Source organism: Balearica regulorum, chromosome 4 (assembly GCF_011004875.1).
Source record: "Balearica regulorum gibbericeps isolate bBalReg1 chromosome 4, bBalReg1.pri, whole genome shotgun sequence".
NCBI lineage: Eukaryota > Metazoa > Chordata > Aves > Gruiformes > Gruidae > Balearica > Balearica regulorum.
The window spans coordinates 49,204,015-49,223,256 of record NC_046187.1 but is presented as its reverse complement, the minus strand read 5'-3'; the positions used below and the strand labels follow the sequence as shown (position 1 = coordinate 49,223,256).

Genomic DNA, 19,242 nt, shown 5'->3' with positions numbered 1-19,242 from the left:
TAATTAATTACAAGCAGCTTTTAATTCAGCAAATACACACTGATGGTCAGGAAGCTAATTTGGACTGCCAACTCTCTTGAAAAGACCTGGAAATTGCTCCAAGTGGAAACATCATGTGAAGACTTTTCTATTTCCTGGCAGATAGAAACTAGCACCAGGTGTCCTGACTGGCATAAACACTAAAAACAAACCCAGTATGAAGTCCTTAAAACTCTGCCAGATTTTGGAACGCCATCTGCCACTTAATCAGCTGTCATTCCTCCCCTTGCCATACAAGCAGACATACACATTAACACGTTCAGATAATTTCAAAAATTCTTATTCAAGTGCAGTCAGCAGTGATGCACAGAGAGCTGACACCAAAAGGCTATCTACCACGGACCGTCCAGGAAAATCTGTTATTCTGCATGACTCTTCTATTATTTTGTTTTTTAAAGCCACAACACAGGAGTTTTAATCATTACTTACCTCACTGTAGTTAAACAGCAAAAACTATATCCAAGTTTCATTGTTATAACTTTTTTTTTTTGGTTACAGTTAAAACCTCCTTATGCTTCACTGGAAACAGAGAGTGACAGATAGCACAGACTGCATATTCTAAGAGCTGGGTAGCCAGAAGACAGTAAGTAGAAAAAACCCAAGACTTTTCTCCATATCCCTTGAAACTGGAATCAGTGATGGTTTATGGCATTACCATTACAAAATTGTTCTTCCAAAAAAAGAATCAATATACTAATATAATGTATAAACCTAATTTAAGTGGCACCACAGAACATGTAAAAATGCATTCAGAAAACTCACCAGAACCCAAACAAGATAGGCTTGGGTGTCCACTTCTTCCAGGAGTACCTATGATGTTCAGAGAAGAGACATAAAAAAGAATTACACTTCAAGCCACTAAGGGGCAGCAGTGAGTGTGCTTTTTTAAAAAAATTTTCCACATAAGCTCCTCAAATTCCACAATTTCAGTTTTATATCTTGCAATGGCTGGTTCAACAGCAAGATTTAGCATTATAAGGTTAAACTATTTGGAAAATTCATGACAGATTCCCAATAAGCAAAACATTTTTTTTCCCCCATTACAATTATCATACTTCATTTAAGCCAGGTAGCACCATTTCATTTTCCTCATTCATAGAAGACCACAGATAATAAAAACCAATCGCCTATACCAGCATCGTGGTAACTTTTTTCCACCTATATGCTTCAGTTATTTTATTTATACAAAGGAGGTATAAATTAAAAGCACTCTCAAGTGTGCTACCAATCAAGTTAGATATAAACGAAAGGTTAATCTACCCTCACTGTATTGTTTTAGAGCCATGTGAAAACTGACCTAAGAACTTCATTATTTCGAAGGATATTAGAAAGCACTCTTTCAGACTATTAGATATAAGTGCAAAACTTACGTGCAGAAGTTGGGAAATCTAGTCTGAGTTGTGTCTTGTAATTATGCAAACTTGTAAGCAGGTGACAGAACATCATTTAAAAGACATTATCAAGTATTCTGGGTCCTCATAGGATACAAGTTTCAAGCAGATAGTGGACAATGAATGCCCTGATTTTTTCCCCTCCAGATAAAACAAATATGTAAGGAACATTCTGCAGAGCCAGGTCTCCAATACTATGAACTACAAGGAAGAAGAGAAGACTGACCATCTCAATTACTCTGAAGTCAGAGGAAAGCTGGTCTTTCTCAAGACAGAGGGATTCAAGAATGCAAGTGAAAAATTAACTTTACCCAACACCTGATTACCTCTAGTCTCACTGACTTTCCTTGCTGAGTGCAGTGGTCCAGATGATTTTGGTATGCACTGGTTCAGTGAAGTAGACCTGGCCTTGGCTCCTAGAAGTAGAAGCTTAGATGAGGTTTAAAGTACAACTGTGGCAGCAATTAAAGACATGCCTAACATTACGTATTTACAGTTATGTAGAAGATGCACAAATGTACTCAAACACAAAAAGAGACAACTTCTAGAAAATTTAAGCTATACTTCACATTGCTCTACCAGAACTCACACTGGAAAAAATAAAAAGATAGTTATAATAAAGCTTCTAAGCAGACAAGAACATTAGTAAAGATTTAACTTTAGCACTAAGATTGAATTATTTAAGTCTCAAAACAGCAGCAAATACAAGACAGCTACGGAAACATTGGCTGAAAGGGACCTCCAGAAGCCAGCTGTCCAGCCTCCCACTCAGAGCAGGGCCACCACCAAGATGAGATCAGTTGACTGTACTTTTATCTAGCCAAGCCTTGCAAACCTCCAGAAAAGGAGGCTCTAGAACCTCGCTGGGCAATGCTGCATCTCCCACTCCACAATTTGCAATCATTTCCCATTGCCACATCATCTGGTACCACTGAGAAGAGTTTGGCACCATCACCTTCGTAGCTGTTCAAGTTATTGCAGACTGTTACAGTATCCCCTTACTCTCCTTTTTGCCTGACTATGCCAGCTCAACTCCCTCAACCTCTCCTCACATGTCATGTCTTCAGAGACCCTAACCATCTTCCTAAGTCTCCAGTTGACTTTTCAGTTTCAAAACAACCCTCTTGAACTGGAAAGGCCCCAAAAGACAGAGCAGCCCAAGTGACACCAAGCCAAGGGGGGAACATCAGCTTCTTTTGGCCACATTGGTCCCACAGATGCTGGAGGCACACTTCTAGAGCCCAGGTCACTGAAGATGTTAGGTAATGCATAGTTGTGCCACATATGTTGGACCCCAAAAGAAAGCATCAGCTTGTTAGACAGACATAATTTGTGTTTGTTTCAAAGTGATTTACAGTTTGTGGCAAATTCTGTTTCTTTTTGCTGTTTGCCATTTTGAAGCATGTCATTATAGCATGACATTCGGCAGGCAAGCCTTCTATTTATTCTCAATTATGTCAGATACCAGCTTAAAACTTAAGCCTAAAGCAGGAGCATAGTATTTAATTAGGTTTATCCAATTACAATAACCAGTTCACCACAAAGATGGTCAGACGCAAGCTGATTATAACTAGGATTTAGGAGAGAGAGACAGCAAGCTTATTTATCTGCTCCCATTATGTCTTTAATTTTGGCCAGAGAATGAGCTGTCAACTGCTGTTTGTGGCTTGAGTGGAGAAGCACTGTTGGCCGATCCAAGGGTCCTAGCTCAAATAGGAACTAGAATACTGCAATACAAAACCAGAAAGTACATTTAAATTAATATTTTCTTTAGGACCAGATGATCAAGCACAACTGCCTTATCTCCATTAAAAGTTAGAGCAAACCTCTGCTTCCAGTCAGTAAGAAGAACATCGATGAAGAGCTAAGTTGTTTCTGGGACTCCTCCCTTAGAAATACAGGACAATGTCATCCATATATGAAAGAAGATACTTCATCTAACAAGACCTTAATAATAAAAAAATCCCCATCCCCCAAGGTCTTTTCTGTCCTGAAAGGGGTAAAGATAATGCAAAGTCTGCATGAGAACAAGGACAACCATAGACTGGGGATAAATTAATGGTAGGTCTACCCTGCAGATCATCAGCAGCCACAGAGTCTGTGCCTGACCTTTGTGACAGAACTCTTATTCAAACAACATAAACCTCATGGGATGACACCTGCCACATAGCAAAGTGCATTTAGTCCCTGTGCCATGCAAACCTTAGCCATATCACTGTGCAGACCTCCTCCTCATTTGCCTAAATAGCCCAGTCAATTACAACAATATAAAGGACATTTTAGCCTTCCTATGAACGCTTACAAAACTTGAAGCGCCACTGATGTGATTTTACTTCCTCGTGCTATTTTTCAAGCCCACTGTTTAATAAATGCTGCTTCAGGGAGGCAGCCACCTGCAAAAGGTAAGGTACCGTAACAGTAGTAACTATAGTTTTCACTCTATCTACAAGCAGACCCATATACCTTTTGGAGTTGACTTCAGTGAGTGTAATCTTGGTCTTGGTACTGCTTTCAAAGGGACAGATCCCAAAGTACCATTCTGGCAGGTTGGTTTTGAAGGCCATTCTCCATTCTTGATTATGACTGTGGCACTTGCAGCTGCAACACAGAACGACAAAGAATTCGCTTTAGGTAGTATCTAGTTCAGGGAAAATTAAATCCTAAAACAAGCTTGTTTTACCTGAAGCTAAAAGTCAAGAGAAACACAAGTTGCAATAAAGGTATTATGACCAGCTCTGGTACCTTCAGTACAGACAGACTGTTGAGCTGTAACGCATCAGTACATGACTGTTACAAACACTTCTCAGAACTAGACATACAGCTTTGAACTATGCATAAGAGGGGGACATACATAGAAGTATATAGATGAAGATGCATAACTAGAAGTCTGATCTTATTGAACAAAGCCACTGCAGAATATATTTCAGTTTAAGCGACGAAAAAGCATCATCAGCACACAAAAGACATTCTGGCCACAGAATTGACTGTTAAAAAAATAAAAACTGAATAAAACTCAGACAACTTTCTCATGCAACACTTTCCCCGTCCTCTCTCGTTTGAGCTGAGCGCACTGTTTCAATGACATGGTACATGCACCACCAGCAGACTCCGGCCCCTTCCATCCTCCTTGTGGGGCACTAAAAACATGTGAGCACCCAGCTGCATTCCCTGCTACCAAACAAATTTTAAGAAAGGTTCCTGTAGTCTCTGTTTATAACAGCGACCTCCTCAGTGATAGCAGACCTTCAAAGACTGCCCCCCTCCCCCCGACAGCACTTAAGTCATACAGCAAAATGCTGTCTGCAAAACAGGGCAGATAGACCCAAATTCGGAAAGGCAGGACAACAAGCAATTAACTAACAGGGCAATTACCAGAGAAGATGTTTTGTTCTATTTCAAAAGAACTTGAGAGAAGTTTGGGCTTATTGTCACAATGAAAGTTTTTTTCCTTGAAACAAAAACCCCCTGAAATTTACGGAAAGAATTGTGTTATTTTTCCAGAAGAAATATGAAAATACTTCTAAAATAAGTATAGATTGAGTACACTTTGGTTTACATACTAAAAAATTATGTATCCTGACACATTAAAGAGAAAGAAATTGACATTGCATTTACAAGCAAAAACTAAGTCACACTGGACTAGTTTGTCACACTGTTGCTTTTTTCTCTAGTCCTTCAAAGAAAAAAGGACCAGGTGTCATATAATATCAGGTTTGCCTCAGATTAGTGTTTTAATGAGGCCATTTTTTTCTTTAAAGGTAACATGAACTGCATATCTAATATTGTTCATTGAAAGATGGAACATGTATTCTTGACATTGTTTTAGTGTCTTTAAATGCACTTGCATAAACCAAGTTAACTACTTCACAAAGATGCTTTTTGGCCACTAATCGATACATTTTCAACCACAGAAACAGGGATAAAACTGCTTTCCCTTTTTAGGAACATATGCAATGAAGTCCTCCTCTTTTTTTAAATAAAGAAAGTTGGAGCCTCTCTAAAGGCACAAAAGCTAAATGTTTGGAAAAAAAAATTAGGCACAATGAACAATTTGCATAACACATCAATAACACAGTTATTCTACAGGAATCTGACCCTGATCAACATCAGATTATTCAAACCAATTTTGGTAAAGTAAGAGGCCTGAAACAATCATTAACTTTTTCTGTAAATCACTAAATTAAGGATTATTTTGCTCAGAGTTCACTGCAAGCAGCTAACAATTGCTTACAAGCGGCTGTACTACTTTCTTCTAAATCAGAAGCATGCCATGGAAGTTACACTTTGGGTAAGTGAGCACACTTCTGGTACAGGACTAGTTTGGGCACTGGTTTGTCCTGTTAGAAGCTCTGGAGGCAGCTAGTCAGGATGCACACAGAAAAAAAAAAAAAGGCTGATTTGCAAAGTTTGGTCACTGTATGGTTCAAAGATGGTTATTCATAAAATTAGGAGTAGCCACTGCAATCTTGATGAAAGATGGACAATATGAAGTGATCTCACCCGAGCTTAGATCTAAAGCGTTTAAAAACTCAATTCATTAGAAGAATTTTAGCAAAGTACTGACTGTACAGAAATGCAGCTCCAGGTCAGCTGCTAGGATCAGCTTTTTAACTTCTGAAACACTATTTCCTTTATATGCAATCATTCTAATGCAATTCAAATTTGGTTTCTTGTTCTTAACCTCAGAGTTTAAACATTTCAGTACATTCAAATGACAGGGTTTTCAGCTCAGCACTGAAACTGAGAAGATTACTGCTAAAAATTCAATTTTTCAATGCACAAACTGACAGCTTACGTGCAAAATATGCTTTTAACAACAGCATTTCAAACTTCATGATTTCCAAACTTCTCAAATAGTAAGTCTTTAGAGAAAAGAATTATAAAACTCAAGTGTTCATTAGACAAAAAAAACCATCCTAATGCTGCCACGGGAAACTACCAATCCAAGAACATCCCATAACAAAGGGCTGAGCTGACAGCAGGAGAAACTCTTTTGTGGTTTTTTTTTTTTTCTCCACTAACACAAGGCAAACTCCTTAAGCAAAACAAGCCAAGCGACTTTATCAATTTAATGCTGTTGATAGGACCACAATAATTTGTTGTAAATTTCATGACATTCACAGCATAAGCCTCCTATCTTGATCTTTGTGTGTCCTACCAATCTAATAAGACCATTTTAGGTTTACAAACACAGGGGTTTTTTCCCCTGACATAATTGTCTAGTAGAGTAAATGAAAGAATAAAAAACAAGAACAGCATTGCACTTACTATTAAGAGTACAAAGTAATTTCATTAGTTCTTTCCAATTTGATTCAGTCATAAAAACTTCACTTTACTAACATATTAATTATATGTAACCTAAACTCATTATACTCACAAAACCTGACCATCAGGCATAAAACATTCTCATCAAGTGTAAGAAATTAACTAAAGAAAAATAATCTCACAGAAAATCAGCAAATCAAAACATTGCATATATTTACCAACCTCCACAAAACAAAATACATGCTTTAAAATAGAAATAAAAAGGAATACAACCTACTTCTTTTCCCAGTAAATGTGGCTAACAAAGGAATAATACAAAAGCTGTAAGATCCCACTACCAGCAGTGTCAGTAAGGTAATATCATACTGGCTTCCTGAGTCAGTCGGTGGTGTTAGTGTAGAATTGATGAAAATAATAGGAGAAAAATTAGTTTCTGTGCAACTGCGGAGTCCTCCTGGTATAGTCATTTAAAAAGGATCAAAGCAAGCTTAAAGGCAAAGAGACTGCAGCCATGTTCAACCTCTCATATTGCTCTTGCTTGCTCTTTGTGAATCGGAGTGGAAGAAATTGTAAGCTTGAAGGCAGTGGACAAAACAGATTAAACCAGCTAGCGAATCAGGCTAAATGAGGAGTCATCTGTTTGATACTTAATCTGAATACACGTCTTTGTTACGAAGCGATGACCCTTTCCTTTGTTACACGAGGGAGTAAAACGAAGAGAGGACAAAGCTGCTTAGGAATTCCAGATACAGTCCTAAACCTGAACAGCAAAAGTCAACATGGCTGTCACAGTAACCGAACCGACCTGATTACACAGGAACATGCACTGCATATTTTATTACACATACTCTTATTTCTTTGAGGAATATGTTAGGTCTTAGTTTTTTAATGAAGGCACTACAGGGGAAAAAAAAAAAAGAACAAGCAAAAATTTAGTTATATATGTATACATATGCGCATACGTAAACTACAGACATATGTTAAATCACTGTTCTCTTTTTCAATCCATTGAAGACATTTAAATTACATCTGGCACAAAGGAAAGGCCTTTGCCCCCAGTCTCTAAGATATAACAGATGATGCGATAGTAACAGAATATCAGAATGTACTCATTTGAATACATATAGCTGGGAATATTAGTATGTCTGACAGCCAGTTACATGTTTTTCCTTAGTATTTTTGCCCCTAGAAGTCCTACAATTGCAGGTACAGATCCTTTGCAGAGCTTCAAATCCGAGCTAGTTCTGTTATTTTTCTCCTTAGTTTTAATCAAGATGTTTTAATCAGGATGGATTTGGTTCAGGTGATACACCAATGCTCACAGAAATTAGAATTCCTTAGAAATTAAAGGAGCCTATACATGCAAAGTTTTACGTTCTACAAGCAATTTCACTTACCTGCTTTTGATCTCATCTATACATTTTTGTCTTAAAACTCTGAAAGGAGATATAATCTAGTTCAAAAAGAGTACTTCATATCAAAAACCTATTCCTATATTGTTCAAATATTATTACTGGTAATCCATTCACACCTTTCAGACTTACTTCTTTTTACACTATATATAAACACAAGGAAACTTTTGCTAAAGACCCCCCACTAGTTTTGCAATCTTTCAGGATGTAAGAGGAGCTGTACTGAAACCTCTACTCATCGAACCAAAATCCAAAGCTCAAAGCTCCTTCAGGTGGCAGGTCTCAAGAAGGAAAGTTGTAAGTTAAGAGGCAAAAAGAGCAAGACCTGGAGCTAATAATAAGTAGTACAATGAGAATTAACACCAGCCTTTGTCTGACAGGAGTCCCCTTCAAGGGGATTCTTTTCAACAAGCAGTTGATGCTGGCTATCAGTTAAAACCTGTAACCCTGATGGATACTTACAATTACTGCTGAAAATACTTCGCTCACTCTGAGTGCTGCTGACTGATGAGATGCTAGGTGTTCTCTCAAGCACTGATCTTTTGACAGGCACTTTGGATTTGGCAAGCGGTTTACTGGAGCTAGCCCAGGAGGCTGGGGAATTTTTGAGAGAGGCATGCTTCTCTCTTGACGAAGATCCTATACACATCAATTGAGGGGGAAGGGGGAGTGAAAGAAAAGAACAAAAAGAGTTGGAAGAAGCTTAAACAATTGCCTCTTCCGTGTACATACCTAGAAGTAAAAATATTTACACATTAAAATACATATAAAAAGGCTTAATCTACCTCATATTGACATAGAAAAAAAATATTCTGTAATGCAGAAGCACATTTCTAAGGATGTAAAGGATCCTGTTTTATCTGCATATTGACCTCAGGAACAAGTCAAGAGCTTTACAGACTAGCCTTCAAGGTAGACATTTGCAGGCACAAGTAGTCTTTCTAGCATTCTCCTACCTCTGTGTATTATGGTTAGCTGTACTGGGAATCCCATAAAAATATAACCACTGCCTCAAAGACAATCCAAGAAAGATTCTTTTGTTTGTTCTTGTCCCCCAAACAGAGATTATTTCCTCCCCTCCCCAACTCCCCTTCCCCCCTCCATTGGACAGAGCACTCTAAAAGATAATACCCTTTGAAGGACAAACACAGCACAAGAGTATCAAATTGTGTTGTACTCACATAACATACTGAAAACTAGTTTTGCAGAACGAGTTAAATAGCACTCCCTGGAACCACGTTCTTAATGGACAACTGGTACAGACACATTTTTGTATTAATTGCTGTTTTCATTTGAGCTTGTTGAATACAAATGCCCAATAGTTAATCAAATAGGAAGAGTATCTATGTAGGAGACAGGTGTGCCACCCTCAGACAGGAGCTTACTTTTGTAGTACTAACAAAGCAACTACACTTTCTGCAAGAAAATTTGAGTTTAGTTATATTAAGCTTTTACGTTATTTCTGAAAAACGTGCACCCAGGTTAAAACTGTAATGGCCCAAAGGAAGTTACGGACACACAGACTTGTCTTTCTAGCACTGAGTTGACTCCTGTCAGCTCTGATGTCAAGATCTTTATACAGTTCTCTGAATAACTACAGAAAAGGAGGTTTTCATTTTTGTACAAAACCACAGAGATATGGAAAACAGACTTAAATATTTTTTAAAAAATATTTTGTTATTTATTATAACAAAATATATTTCACAAAATATCTTAACTTCTGATGTCATTGCAATTTTCAAATCTGACAGACACATTTTATCTTACTTGAAGGGATGACTGCAGTGTTACAGACTTAGAACAATCTAGTTTCTATTTAAAGGGAATACCCTTCCCTTTATTTCTGTCACTATACACCACATTTCAACTTTGCTTAAGCTATGTAAAAGACTGTTGAAATATGGCAAAAGTAGCTAGTAATTCCACTTTATTCAACATCAATTTTGCTGCAGGATCTCCACACTTACCAGCAACCAAGAAACCATCAATTTGTACTAAGACCAAGAAAGCATGACATTAAAGTGATTACATTAAGACATAGGCAAGAAAAACATTTATGCCCAATGCCTGCTTTTCAACAGTAGGTGGTGTGACAGGATTAGATAACATCTCAAAATATCCTCCACCAAGTACACAAAACCAGGACAGCACTAGTAAAGGAAGGTATGTCCAAGCTGTTTCCCTCAGTTCAGATCAACTCAGTAACAAAAGAAAAACCCTACATACAACATATACTAAACATGCATCAGGATATTATATAATACTGGTCACTGAATATAACACACAGATTTCAATGAGTCATTAAACATGCTTTATGTCAGACCTCTCTTCGGAGGTACACTTCTACTACTTGTTTGGCATAACTGTGATTCTGCATACGGCTTTATAGTCCTACCAGGTTGTAGCCTGGTATTAAGTCTCTGAGACAAAGTTATCAGTCATACTTTAGAATTTTTTGTAAGTTACAGCAATGGACACTTGAATATATCCAACTTGCTAAAGAGCATTCAACCTGTGCGGTGCTATGAGTACGCTACAAACCACAAGCTCACACTGTTTAAAAACACCTCTGAAACACAGCACTCCAGACAACATACCTGAAATTATTTGTGTGATTGACCAAAAAAAAAAAAAAAAAAAATTCTGTGACATGTGAATTTCATACAACAAATCTAACAGCTTTCCAAAACTTTCCACATTGTTTTCTAAAAGCTTGTTTCATTAATGGATCAACATACCAGAAAAGTAGTTAATCCAGATCAGTCAAAAATTCCTTTTCTAAATAGCCTCTCGGCAAAACAAGGTGTTACCCTCCAAAAAACAAACAAACAAAAAGGGCCACTGTACAAACACTGCATGTTAAGTTTCTATGACTTACTAAAGTTAAAGCTTTACATTTCAAAAGGCAGCTAGAGGACCAAACCGAGATTATCAGTCATGTTTTATTGTTTAAAGATGAGGGTAGCATGCTTGATTGCTATTGTGCTGGACTCACTCATCCAGTTCAAGAGGTACAGGAACAAAATCCTGGTTTCTTCACAGTGATTTTCACTCAAGAGGGGTGGAGACACACACATGAAAACACTCGGTCTCTTCTCGTACAGCACGTTCCCTATATATGCCTTGCAGGCAGCCCAGCTTCTCTGCAGATGCTGGAACACAGCAGTGCTCTACACCAGCTGTGAACTCAAACCTCCTCAATGAGCACAGCAAGCTCTAAGATGTCCCGTTTCAGAAGCATGTCAAACAGACATGACCTTTGCTCTTTTCTTAGTTCTGCTGCTGCTTGGTACTTTCCTGTAAGGCTCCTATTAAAGTAATTACTCAAGCACTCAAATACATTTTTAAAAAAGCCAGCTCAAGGGATAATTTAAGTCATGACAAGATCATTAAGCAACTACTCTAGGTGTTACTTCAATTAACAACAATGGTTTTACAAAAGTATTTTTATGAGTACCATTCCCTAACAAAGGAGTCGCATAGAATTAAAATGCAAAGGTTTTGAAGACAGAAGCAGGAAGATGTGGAATATAAACAAAAGTACTGGAAACAAGCACAAAAGCAGGATATTTAGTGAACCATTGCTATAAAGACAACAAGAAATAGCATCAAAGTAATAGGCTTTCATCAGTTATTTAATCTAGTCACTGAAGTGGAATACTAGAAATATTACATTCCTCTACAGTGAAGTAATGAGTTGGCAATTCTTTAGAAAAAAGTCTCTATGCAACAACCATGTTACTTCAAGTATGTTAAAGTATCTCTTGTATTTGAATGGAAATAAGCAAAGAACAAAGCTCATTTTCAAGAAGCTCTGAAGTCAGATTTCATAACCTTACTCAAATAATCATCCTCTCATATGAATCCTTCAATGGTGGTTATTGTCAAGAATAAATTAAGCCTTCCTTTAAACAGCACTGGAGCCTACAAAATTCAAATTGAGAACACAAACATAGTAGTGGAGAACTTGGGACTTTGTTGACACCAAGTAGATTGTAAAGCTGAGTATGTATTCACCAATTCTGAGATTCAGTGTCCACTGTTTCAAACCATTATCGATATATTTCACATCCAGAACTGAGCATGGAGCAACTGGCATTCACGGAGCTATACAACACCTGGAAATGAATGGTTGGAAGCCTTTCCCCACAAAGAAACTTAGGGCAGACTAAGCGCAAAAGAAGTCTTTGGAAGCATGTTTTTCATTGCTGTTTTTGTTTAACCCTAAAACTAACAGTAAGAGTTGGTTTGGCCTTTCATTGCCTTATCTCTTGAATATGTTGAATTTTGGATTTTTGTCTTATGATTGTCTAATTTTTCCTACAAGTTTAAAAATCCAGAAGACTCTAGTTTAGGAGTGCTAAACTAAGCTTTAAAAAAAAAATTTAGTATGATGAAAAAGTACAATCTAAGCCTACAGTACAAGGTCTTTATAAAGCAAGAGGAGTAGACCTTCAAAAAAAAACATGCTATTTTTTGGCATCTATTAAAAGGAGAAAGCAAATAATGGAAATACAAACTGGACTTTGGTATTGTTTCCAGCAAATCAATCTTAACATACTTGTAAGAGCATTTATGGTTGCTATTTTGAGCACTGTAAAGCAGTAGCAATACAGATTTCTGATGGCTGCAAGCTCCCCAGGTTGCTTGAATTGCCATTCAGCAATATTAGTTATACTATATTATGCTGTACATATATCGGTGTTCCTTTGAGGAATAAAGGGGGGTTACAGCATAGTTCTACCAAAGATGCACAGATAACGTCCTTTTAGTTATCTCCTCCTTTTAAAGTCTCAAATAACTACCAAAATTACCAAAGGTAGGTTATGTTAAGTTGTTATTAATGTCTCAACTGCTAAACATAAACAGGGACAAAGACAGGGAATGTTAAGTTACTGTTGGATCTTGAAATATTTACATGAGAGAGATTTATTTGTTTGGGGGACAGTATGTAAACTGTTTTCTGATCAGCTGTTAAGGCAAGATCCAGTTCCCCATCTGACACAGACTTCCACAGTATTGTTCCCATTCACCTACAATCCCTAGGAAAGTGTTCACTCCTCCTTGGCACAGGTATCAAAGAACCAGCAGCAAGCTAGTGCCAAAAACATAACTGGCCTGCCAGCAGCCATGCAGGTAGGTATTCATGTGTTCCTCCTCTTGCAGCTCAACATTCCCAGACTAAAACTGGAAAACTGATAAGTGCTACAGAGCATTATATTAGTTAACAATCACCAAACCAACTCTTTTCATTTTCTCAAATGCTCCCACTGTCAGAAGAGTGATTGGGGTGTTCTCAGTTCGGGGGAGAGGGAGGGAGAAAGTAACATTGATGTATGCTACTGTTAAATTTCACTTCCCCCCCCCCCCCTTCCTATTCAGCCCAGTTAGGAAATTTGGCAGACTTCCTCCCAGTTAAACCCTTCCACAACCAGAGAGACTCCTCCCTTCCCAGTCTTCCCTCAGGCTCAACTCCTTGCATGTCATCTCTCCAGCACCTAGAAACAGCCCTTCTCCTCCCTGGCCTCAAGTCCAAAGTCACACCTGCTCTCCCATCTCCACTACTGTCTGCCATCATGCTGCCTGCTAGATTTACTCAACTTTAGGTTTTTACTTTTGTAGGCTGAACTAGAGAAGCCCCATAAAAGATCACCTCAGCACAGTCACGCTGTCATCTCCTACGACCCAAGGCAGAGCCAGTCTCCAGACAGCAGGTGGTTTACACCAGCTTCCCGGGGCAGCTGTACAGTGGTAGCAAAGCTCAGCCTCTCCAGCTTTGCCAGGCAACTGTTGCAAGCTGTTTGCATCCTGACTTAAACAAACCAACCCCAACCACTAGCTTTAACACAGCTGTCAAAGTTCTGTCCATTTAGTAGTGGGCACAAGGAGAAGTCAAATCAACATACTGCAAGGAAAGCTGAGGCAAAAGAAAACCACCAACCACATCCAATTATGTTTTTCATTATTGTCGAGCTGTTCATACCACACACCCCTTCATGCTATGCACTGAGAATTTTTTGATAGTATGCAGCTTTTATACCCACATTATCTATAAATATTTTAAATTTTCTGTTGCAGGAGTTCATGTATTCCTTGCATGAAAAGGGAACCTCACTGTAGCAAAACATAAATACAGTTTTCTTCAGGAAGGCAAGGATTCCTATTTCTCTCGTCCTTTATCTCCACCCCAAGAGAATTCAGCACTAACCAGTACAGGTAAAGAGTTATTTGAAGACACACCAGCATGTCCTTGCAAGTAAATGACTAGGTACCAAGAAATTCCCCTGCAGGGAAGTGGTGCACACCTCACTCCTAAAGGAGAACATTCTTACAGATGCACCCACATTTCTGACAGCATTGACATGTGGACTGTTAGTATCAGCCTCTGCAAGTATGATCACGCTACTTCCTACAGGTATAACACATTAAAAACCTGGTGTGACTAGTCACAAGTCACCTCTAAAAAGTCTGGGAACATATGTGAAAACTTGAATTCCCTACGTATGGTCACTGATGGCACCAGAAACAAAGCTGACAGGATGAAATGCTCCCTTCTGGAAGCTGAAAGTCAACAGAATACTGGAAAAACTGTAGACTTTGGAATAAAGAGCATTTAAGTTCATCTTCAAAAGTTGCCACCCCCCACCTTTTTCCTCTACCCTCAAAAAACGCAGAGAACCACCCCTAAGACTACCAAACCAGAGACAGATCAGTCAGCTTGCTTTGAAATCATTCATTATAACAGATCCCATATTACCTCACACCAAAAAATTATTCTTTTACTCATTTCTCATGATCCATTTGACTTATAAGACTACATAGGAAATAATTCATTCCAAATGGGTGTTTTTATGCTGAACCCTACATAAGGCTTACAAAACATGAGTAGTATCTATCCCATGGTGAGAGCTCCTTGTAAATGAAGTGTAACAAAAGCAAATAGGTGTCAAAGGAAGTTTTTCTGTTAGCATATGTAGCCAAAGCAAAAGCCAAATTGATTATACTGAATTCAGATTGCATCATTTTATGGCTCCTTCCTGACTTCAAAATGTGAATCGACTATTCTGTACCTGAATTACCAACACCTGGGGCAGATGGCTAGAAGTCAATGCTTGGCACAAGGATATACACGCTGTTCCAGGCAGCTTTCAGCAAGCCATTGCTGTTGAGAATGGCCAGGAAGCAAGGGCAAGGCAGAATAGAAACATTAGCAGGGAAGTCCAACTCAAGCAATCTGAGATCTCAAGAGGCAGAAGGGACGACCTGCAAGGTTCCTAAGATCTCAGAACTAACGCTGCTTCCTGATCTCTCACAAACTGATCACCTGGACAAAAGTCCTTTCAGCTGCATTGGGTAAGTTATTCCTCACTTTATACTGCAAATTAAAAGAGAACTGGCTATGAGAAATACAGTCACTAAGTAGTGGCACTCTCTGGGTGAAGATGACCAAAGAGGGATGACAGACAACATTATGTCATACTACAGATATACCTTATGCTCCATGGAGACCCATGCATAGGTTTCCTCCTTCCCACACCTCTGAAGGTGAATACAGGGGCTTTAAGTTCACTTTTAACAAAGGCCATAATTACTGTAATGAAGCACTACACATGTGTTAAAGAAAGGGAAAAAGGAACCAAGTAATCTGGACTCAGGGACAAATATAAGGACAAATAATGATGTTGGATAAGTTAGTGTATGAGGAGCCTGCTTTTAGGATCCATAAAAGAGCTGGCTGTTCTGCAAAAGAAAAAAAAAAGCATAAAAAGACTAATAGACTCTGGTGTATTTCAGATTTGTTCGTGAGAAAGTGTACGGACACCCTTACAAGTAACTCTCCAGTCCAGCATTTTGAGAAAGTCCTGCCAGTTCCAGCCTAGAAAACCTAGAAGTTCTGTTTACCTTTCGGAATATCTTGTTTCTTCTTAGCAGCACGTCAATCCAACTTCAAAGAGTCACATGGTAGACAGTAGGAATGATACACACCAAGAAGCGATTTGCAGTAACTATGTTTGGTTTAGCTCCTGGTTCAGTGTCAGAACATAGACTCAAGATTGTGGGAAGGCTTGCTGAAACCAAGTTGTTTCACTTGTATTGTGACAGGCTATACCAAAAAGCCTTGAATTACCAAGTTTATATATGTGTGAAAACCCACTGAAACCATTTGGTTTCAAATCTTCCATCCGAAAGGCCTTTCTTTCTGCAATATATAGCAACAACACTCAATAACAAACACAGCCTTTATCTGTTACAGCCTGTTCTGGTTTTAAATTCGGAAGCTTCTCCGAATTGCACATTCAAGTGTAAGATCAAGCCAAAATGCAAACAGAAGGAATTTAGAAATTACGATCTAACAAGCAAATCAGTATTTCAAAGTATGACCAAAGTATGACTAAACCTTTTGTAGTCTAATGCAATTTAATTCCCTATATACTATAGGAAATATGTTTATTTTTCCTGTTCTTCAGTTAGTTGCACAACACTAGAAGTCCTTCAGTATGATCAACTTCTTATAAGGAAAGGGTCTCACTTGTCCAAAACTCTTCAAGGAAACACAGAATTCAAACTGTGAGTTTCTCTACTACCCAAGCTTTCACTGCTCTAGTTAAATACTATGAAAATATCAGCAAGCAAAAGAGGGAGTACCACTGGACTAGACTCATGGAAAAGATAAGTAAAGCACTGGGCTTTACTTGGTTATCAGTGACTTAAGTCAGACACAAAATGGTACCTAAAACATCAGAAATAAATGTCAGATGGTGAAGGACATTTTGGTTACAAAGATTATTTACATGTCTTCTATTAATTTCTGGAAGTCTTTAACAGTAAGTAGAATAATAATATTTTTGATGCTTTCATATTGCCAAAATAGTTTCAATTACACATAAGGCTTGACAGAACTCTCATGGCTAAGACATCAACAACACTGTGAAGTTTCATACTTTTAAGGCCAAAGGGTAGATGAAGTATTAGCATATCAGAAATCTTAACTTGCAGGTAAAGCTCCATTCCTTTACATACTTATAGGCAGGCTGTAGTCAGCACTAAGAGGAAAAAAACCAGTGGTGGGCATTTACATTTTTAGATCTAAACTAACTCATTTATATCCCTATTTTATGCTGTTCAAACACAAATCAAAATTTCCTGTGGCACAAACTGTCACAGTGTTTCTATCCAACACCATGGGTGGTAGCATGCGGTTGTTGGGGCAGGATGGCAGTAGAACTTGAAGTGACATTCCACAGGACCACCAAATCTCCTTGGCTTCTCCAGTCCCCTTCCACCCCTCCCTTCAAGTGAGAGAAAGACATGACTCTTCCCAAACCATAATACCTCAACTATTATCAGGCTATTACTTCTCCACAGTGGTTATGCACATACAATTAGAAGGCTGTGTGTGTTTACTGGGAACAAAAACAGTAGTTGCTTTCATTTCTGGACTGGTTCAAAGTCCTGAATCAGGGCTCCAAAATTACATACGCCTTCCAGTAAGAACCAGGTAACTCAAACAATTTATTCTGTGTCTTGAATTCTAATAAATGTTTTTACTAATAGAAAACTAACATCCTTAAAGGCATACTGCCTGCCACCCAGTACCACAGAAATCTATGCACACCACCATGGAAAAAAAATAGCTGTAGAGAATTAAGATTTTTTTGTTCAAGAATGAGTATGTGATTGCAGGTCATTCTCTCATATGGAGGGAAATAGTTACAGAAATCACTTGTTGTCTAGCTTGCAACTGTGACCCGATTTCTAGATTTGCTGCAGAAATGGGGCTTCTCCATTTCACAAACCACTTCAGTACACTGAATCAAGTTGGGCTCACCTTTTAGAGACCCAGCTCCTGATTCAGCAAAAACTCCCAAGTTCCAGTCAAGACACACCAAAACTGGTCAACGGTGGTCAGCAACCATTTTGAAATAAATTAAAAAAAGTTATTTCTAGCTTAATGTGCTCTGCAATTAACCTCACAAAAACATATAATACTTCAAATATGAGTTCTCCTCTCCTTCTGCTGTCTCCTGTTTGGGAGAGGATCAGGGAATTTCCTTAGAGGACATGCTTCCTACCTCTGAAAACTTATGGTTTATATTTACAAGTTAAAAAAAAAAAAAAAAACACACGACCAAAATCTCAACTGCTGCCAAGTTGCAAGTATCTTATAATTGGTGGTTTGGACTGGGCATTTTTTTCTTTTATTTCTTGGTTGTAGGGAAGTTTCCTGCTTCCCATCCAAAATGGGAGTGCATGATACAATCCACTGCTCACAAGCTCTTGATTATTCTGGGAATAAATACATATACTAATACATTTTGGACAGACAGACTGCTTCTCTCCCTCAACATACACATGTGAGGGATGACAGAGCTATACCATTATTTCTCTTGTTCAGAGTATTTAATGGACTTGCTACACTGATTTGTCTTCCTGCCCAACGATCCAACTACAGCCAGCAATTGGTTAAGAATTAGCTGCATTTATGTTAGCACCTCAGGAAGCACAGCCAGGATTCAGACAGTTTTAAAACTTGGCTTGACAAATGGCTGAACAACCTAGTCTGAATTCAGTGCTGACCCAATTATAGGCAAGGGGGGCTGGACTAGGCGGCCTCCAGAAGTCCTTTCCATCCTGGATTTAGCTCATCTATCTGGAGAAATCCTGACAGCAAACAACTGTACAGCTACTGATTTATTTGCCTGTGCTGCTGGAATTACATCAAGGCACAAGTTTAATACCAAAGTGTTCAAACAACTTAACTGGAAGAAATAGTTACTCCCTGCAGGACGACTTTAGCTAAAACAGGTAACTGGGTTTGGTTTACAAGCTACATACACTTACTGCGGCCATGTGGCAGAGTTTTACTTCAAAAAAACCTTTAAAAACAGATGGGGTGAGCAGCAGTGGATAGGGTTTTACCTGAAAGGTGTGGTCACCTAATACAGCGGGACTTTGGTAGCAATACCAAATAACTCCTAACCTTTTTCCCCATCTTTCCTTCTCCGACATCGGACTCCCATCCTTTGATTTGTATCAGCAGCATGTTTACCAGGGACCAAGGAACCATGTTTAAGTATTCCCTTGGCAAGGGATTTAGAAAGTTAACCTGATACAGTTTAATGCATTAAATCCTA

At 38.5% G+C, this 19,242-nt stretch overlaps 1 protein-coding gene across 8 annotated transcripts in view; it reads right to left on the bottom strand.

Moving 5' to 3' along the window:
• The window catches only part of MTUS1 (microtubule associated scaffold protein 1), a 126,332-nt gene that overhangs the window by 66,069 nt on the left and 41,021 nt on the right, over window positions 1–19,242 (bottom strand). For 6 of the 8 annotated variants that reach the window (XM_075752041.1, XM_075752042.1, XM_075752040.1 and 3 more), the window contains 4 exons: window positions 8,570–8,746; window positions 3,894–4,028; window positions 1,742–1,846; window positions 802–849 (listed from right to left, as the gene is read on the bottom strand). In XM_075752041.1, the coding sequence (XP_075608156.1) occupies window positions 802–849; window positions 1,742–1,846; window positions 3,894–4,028; window positions 8,570–8,746 (465 nt within the window). The remainder of the gene's footprint in view (window positions 1–801; window positions 850–1,741; window positions 1,847–3,893; window positions 4,029–8,569; window positions 8,747–19,242) is intronic. The other 2 variants (XM_075752046.1, XM_075752045.1) reach the window with 1 other exon arrangement.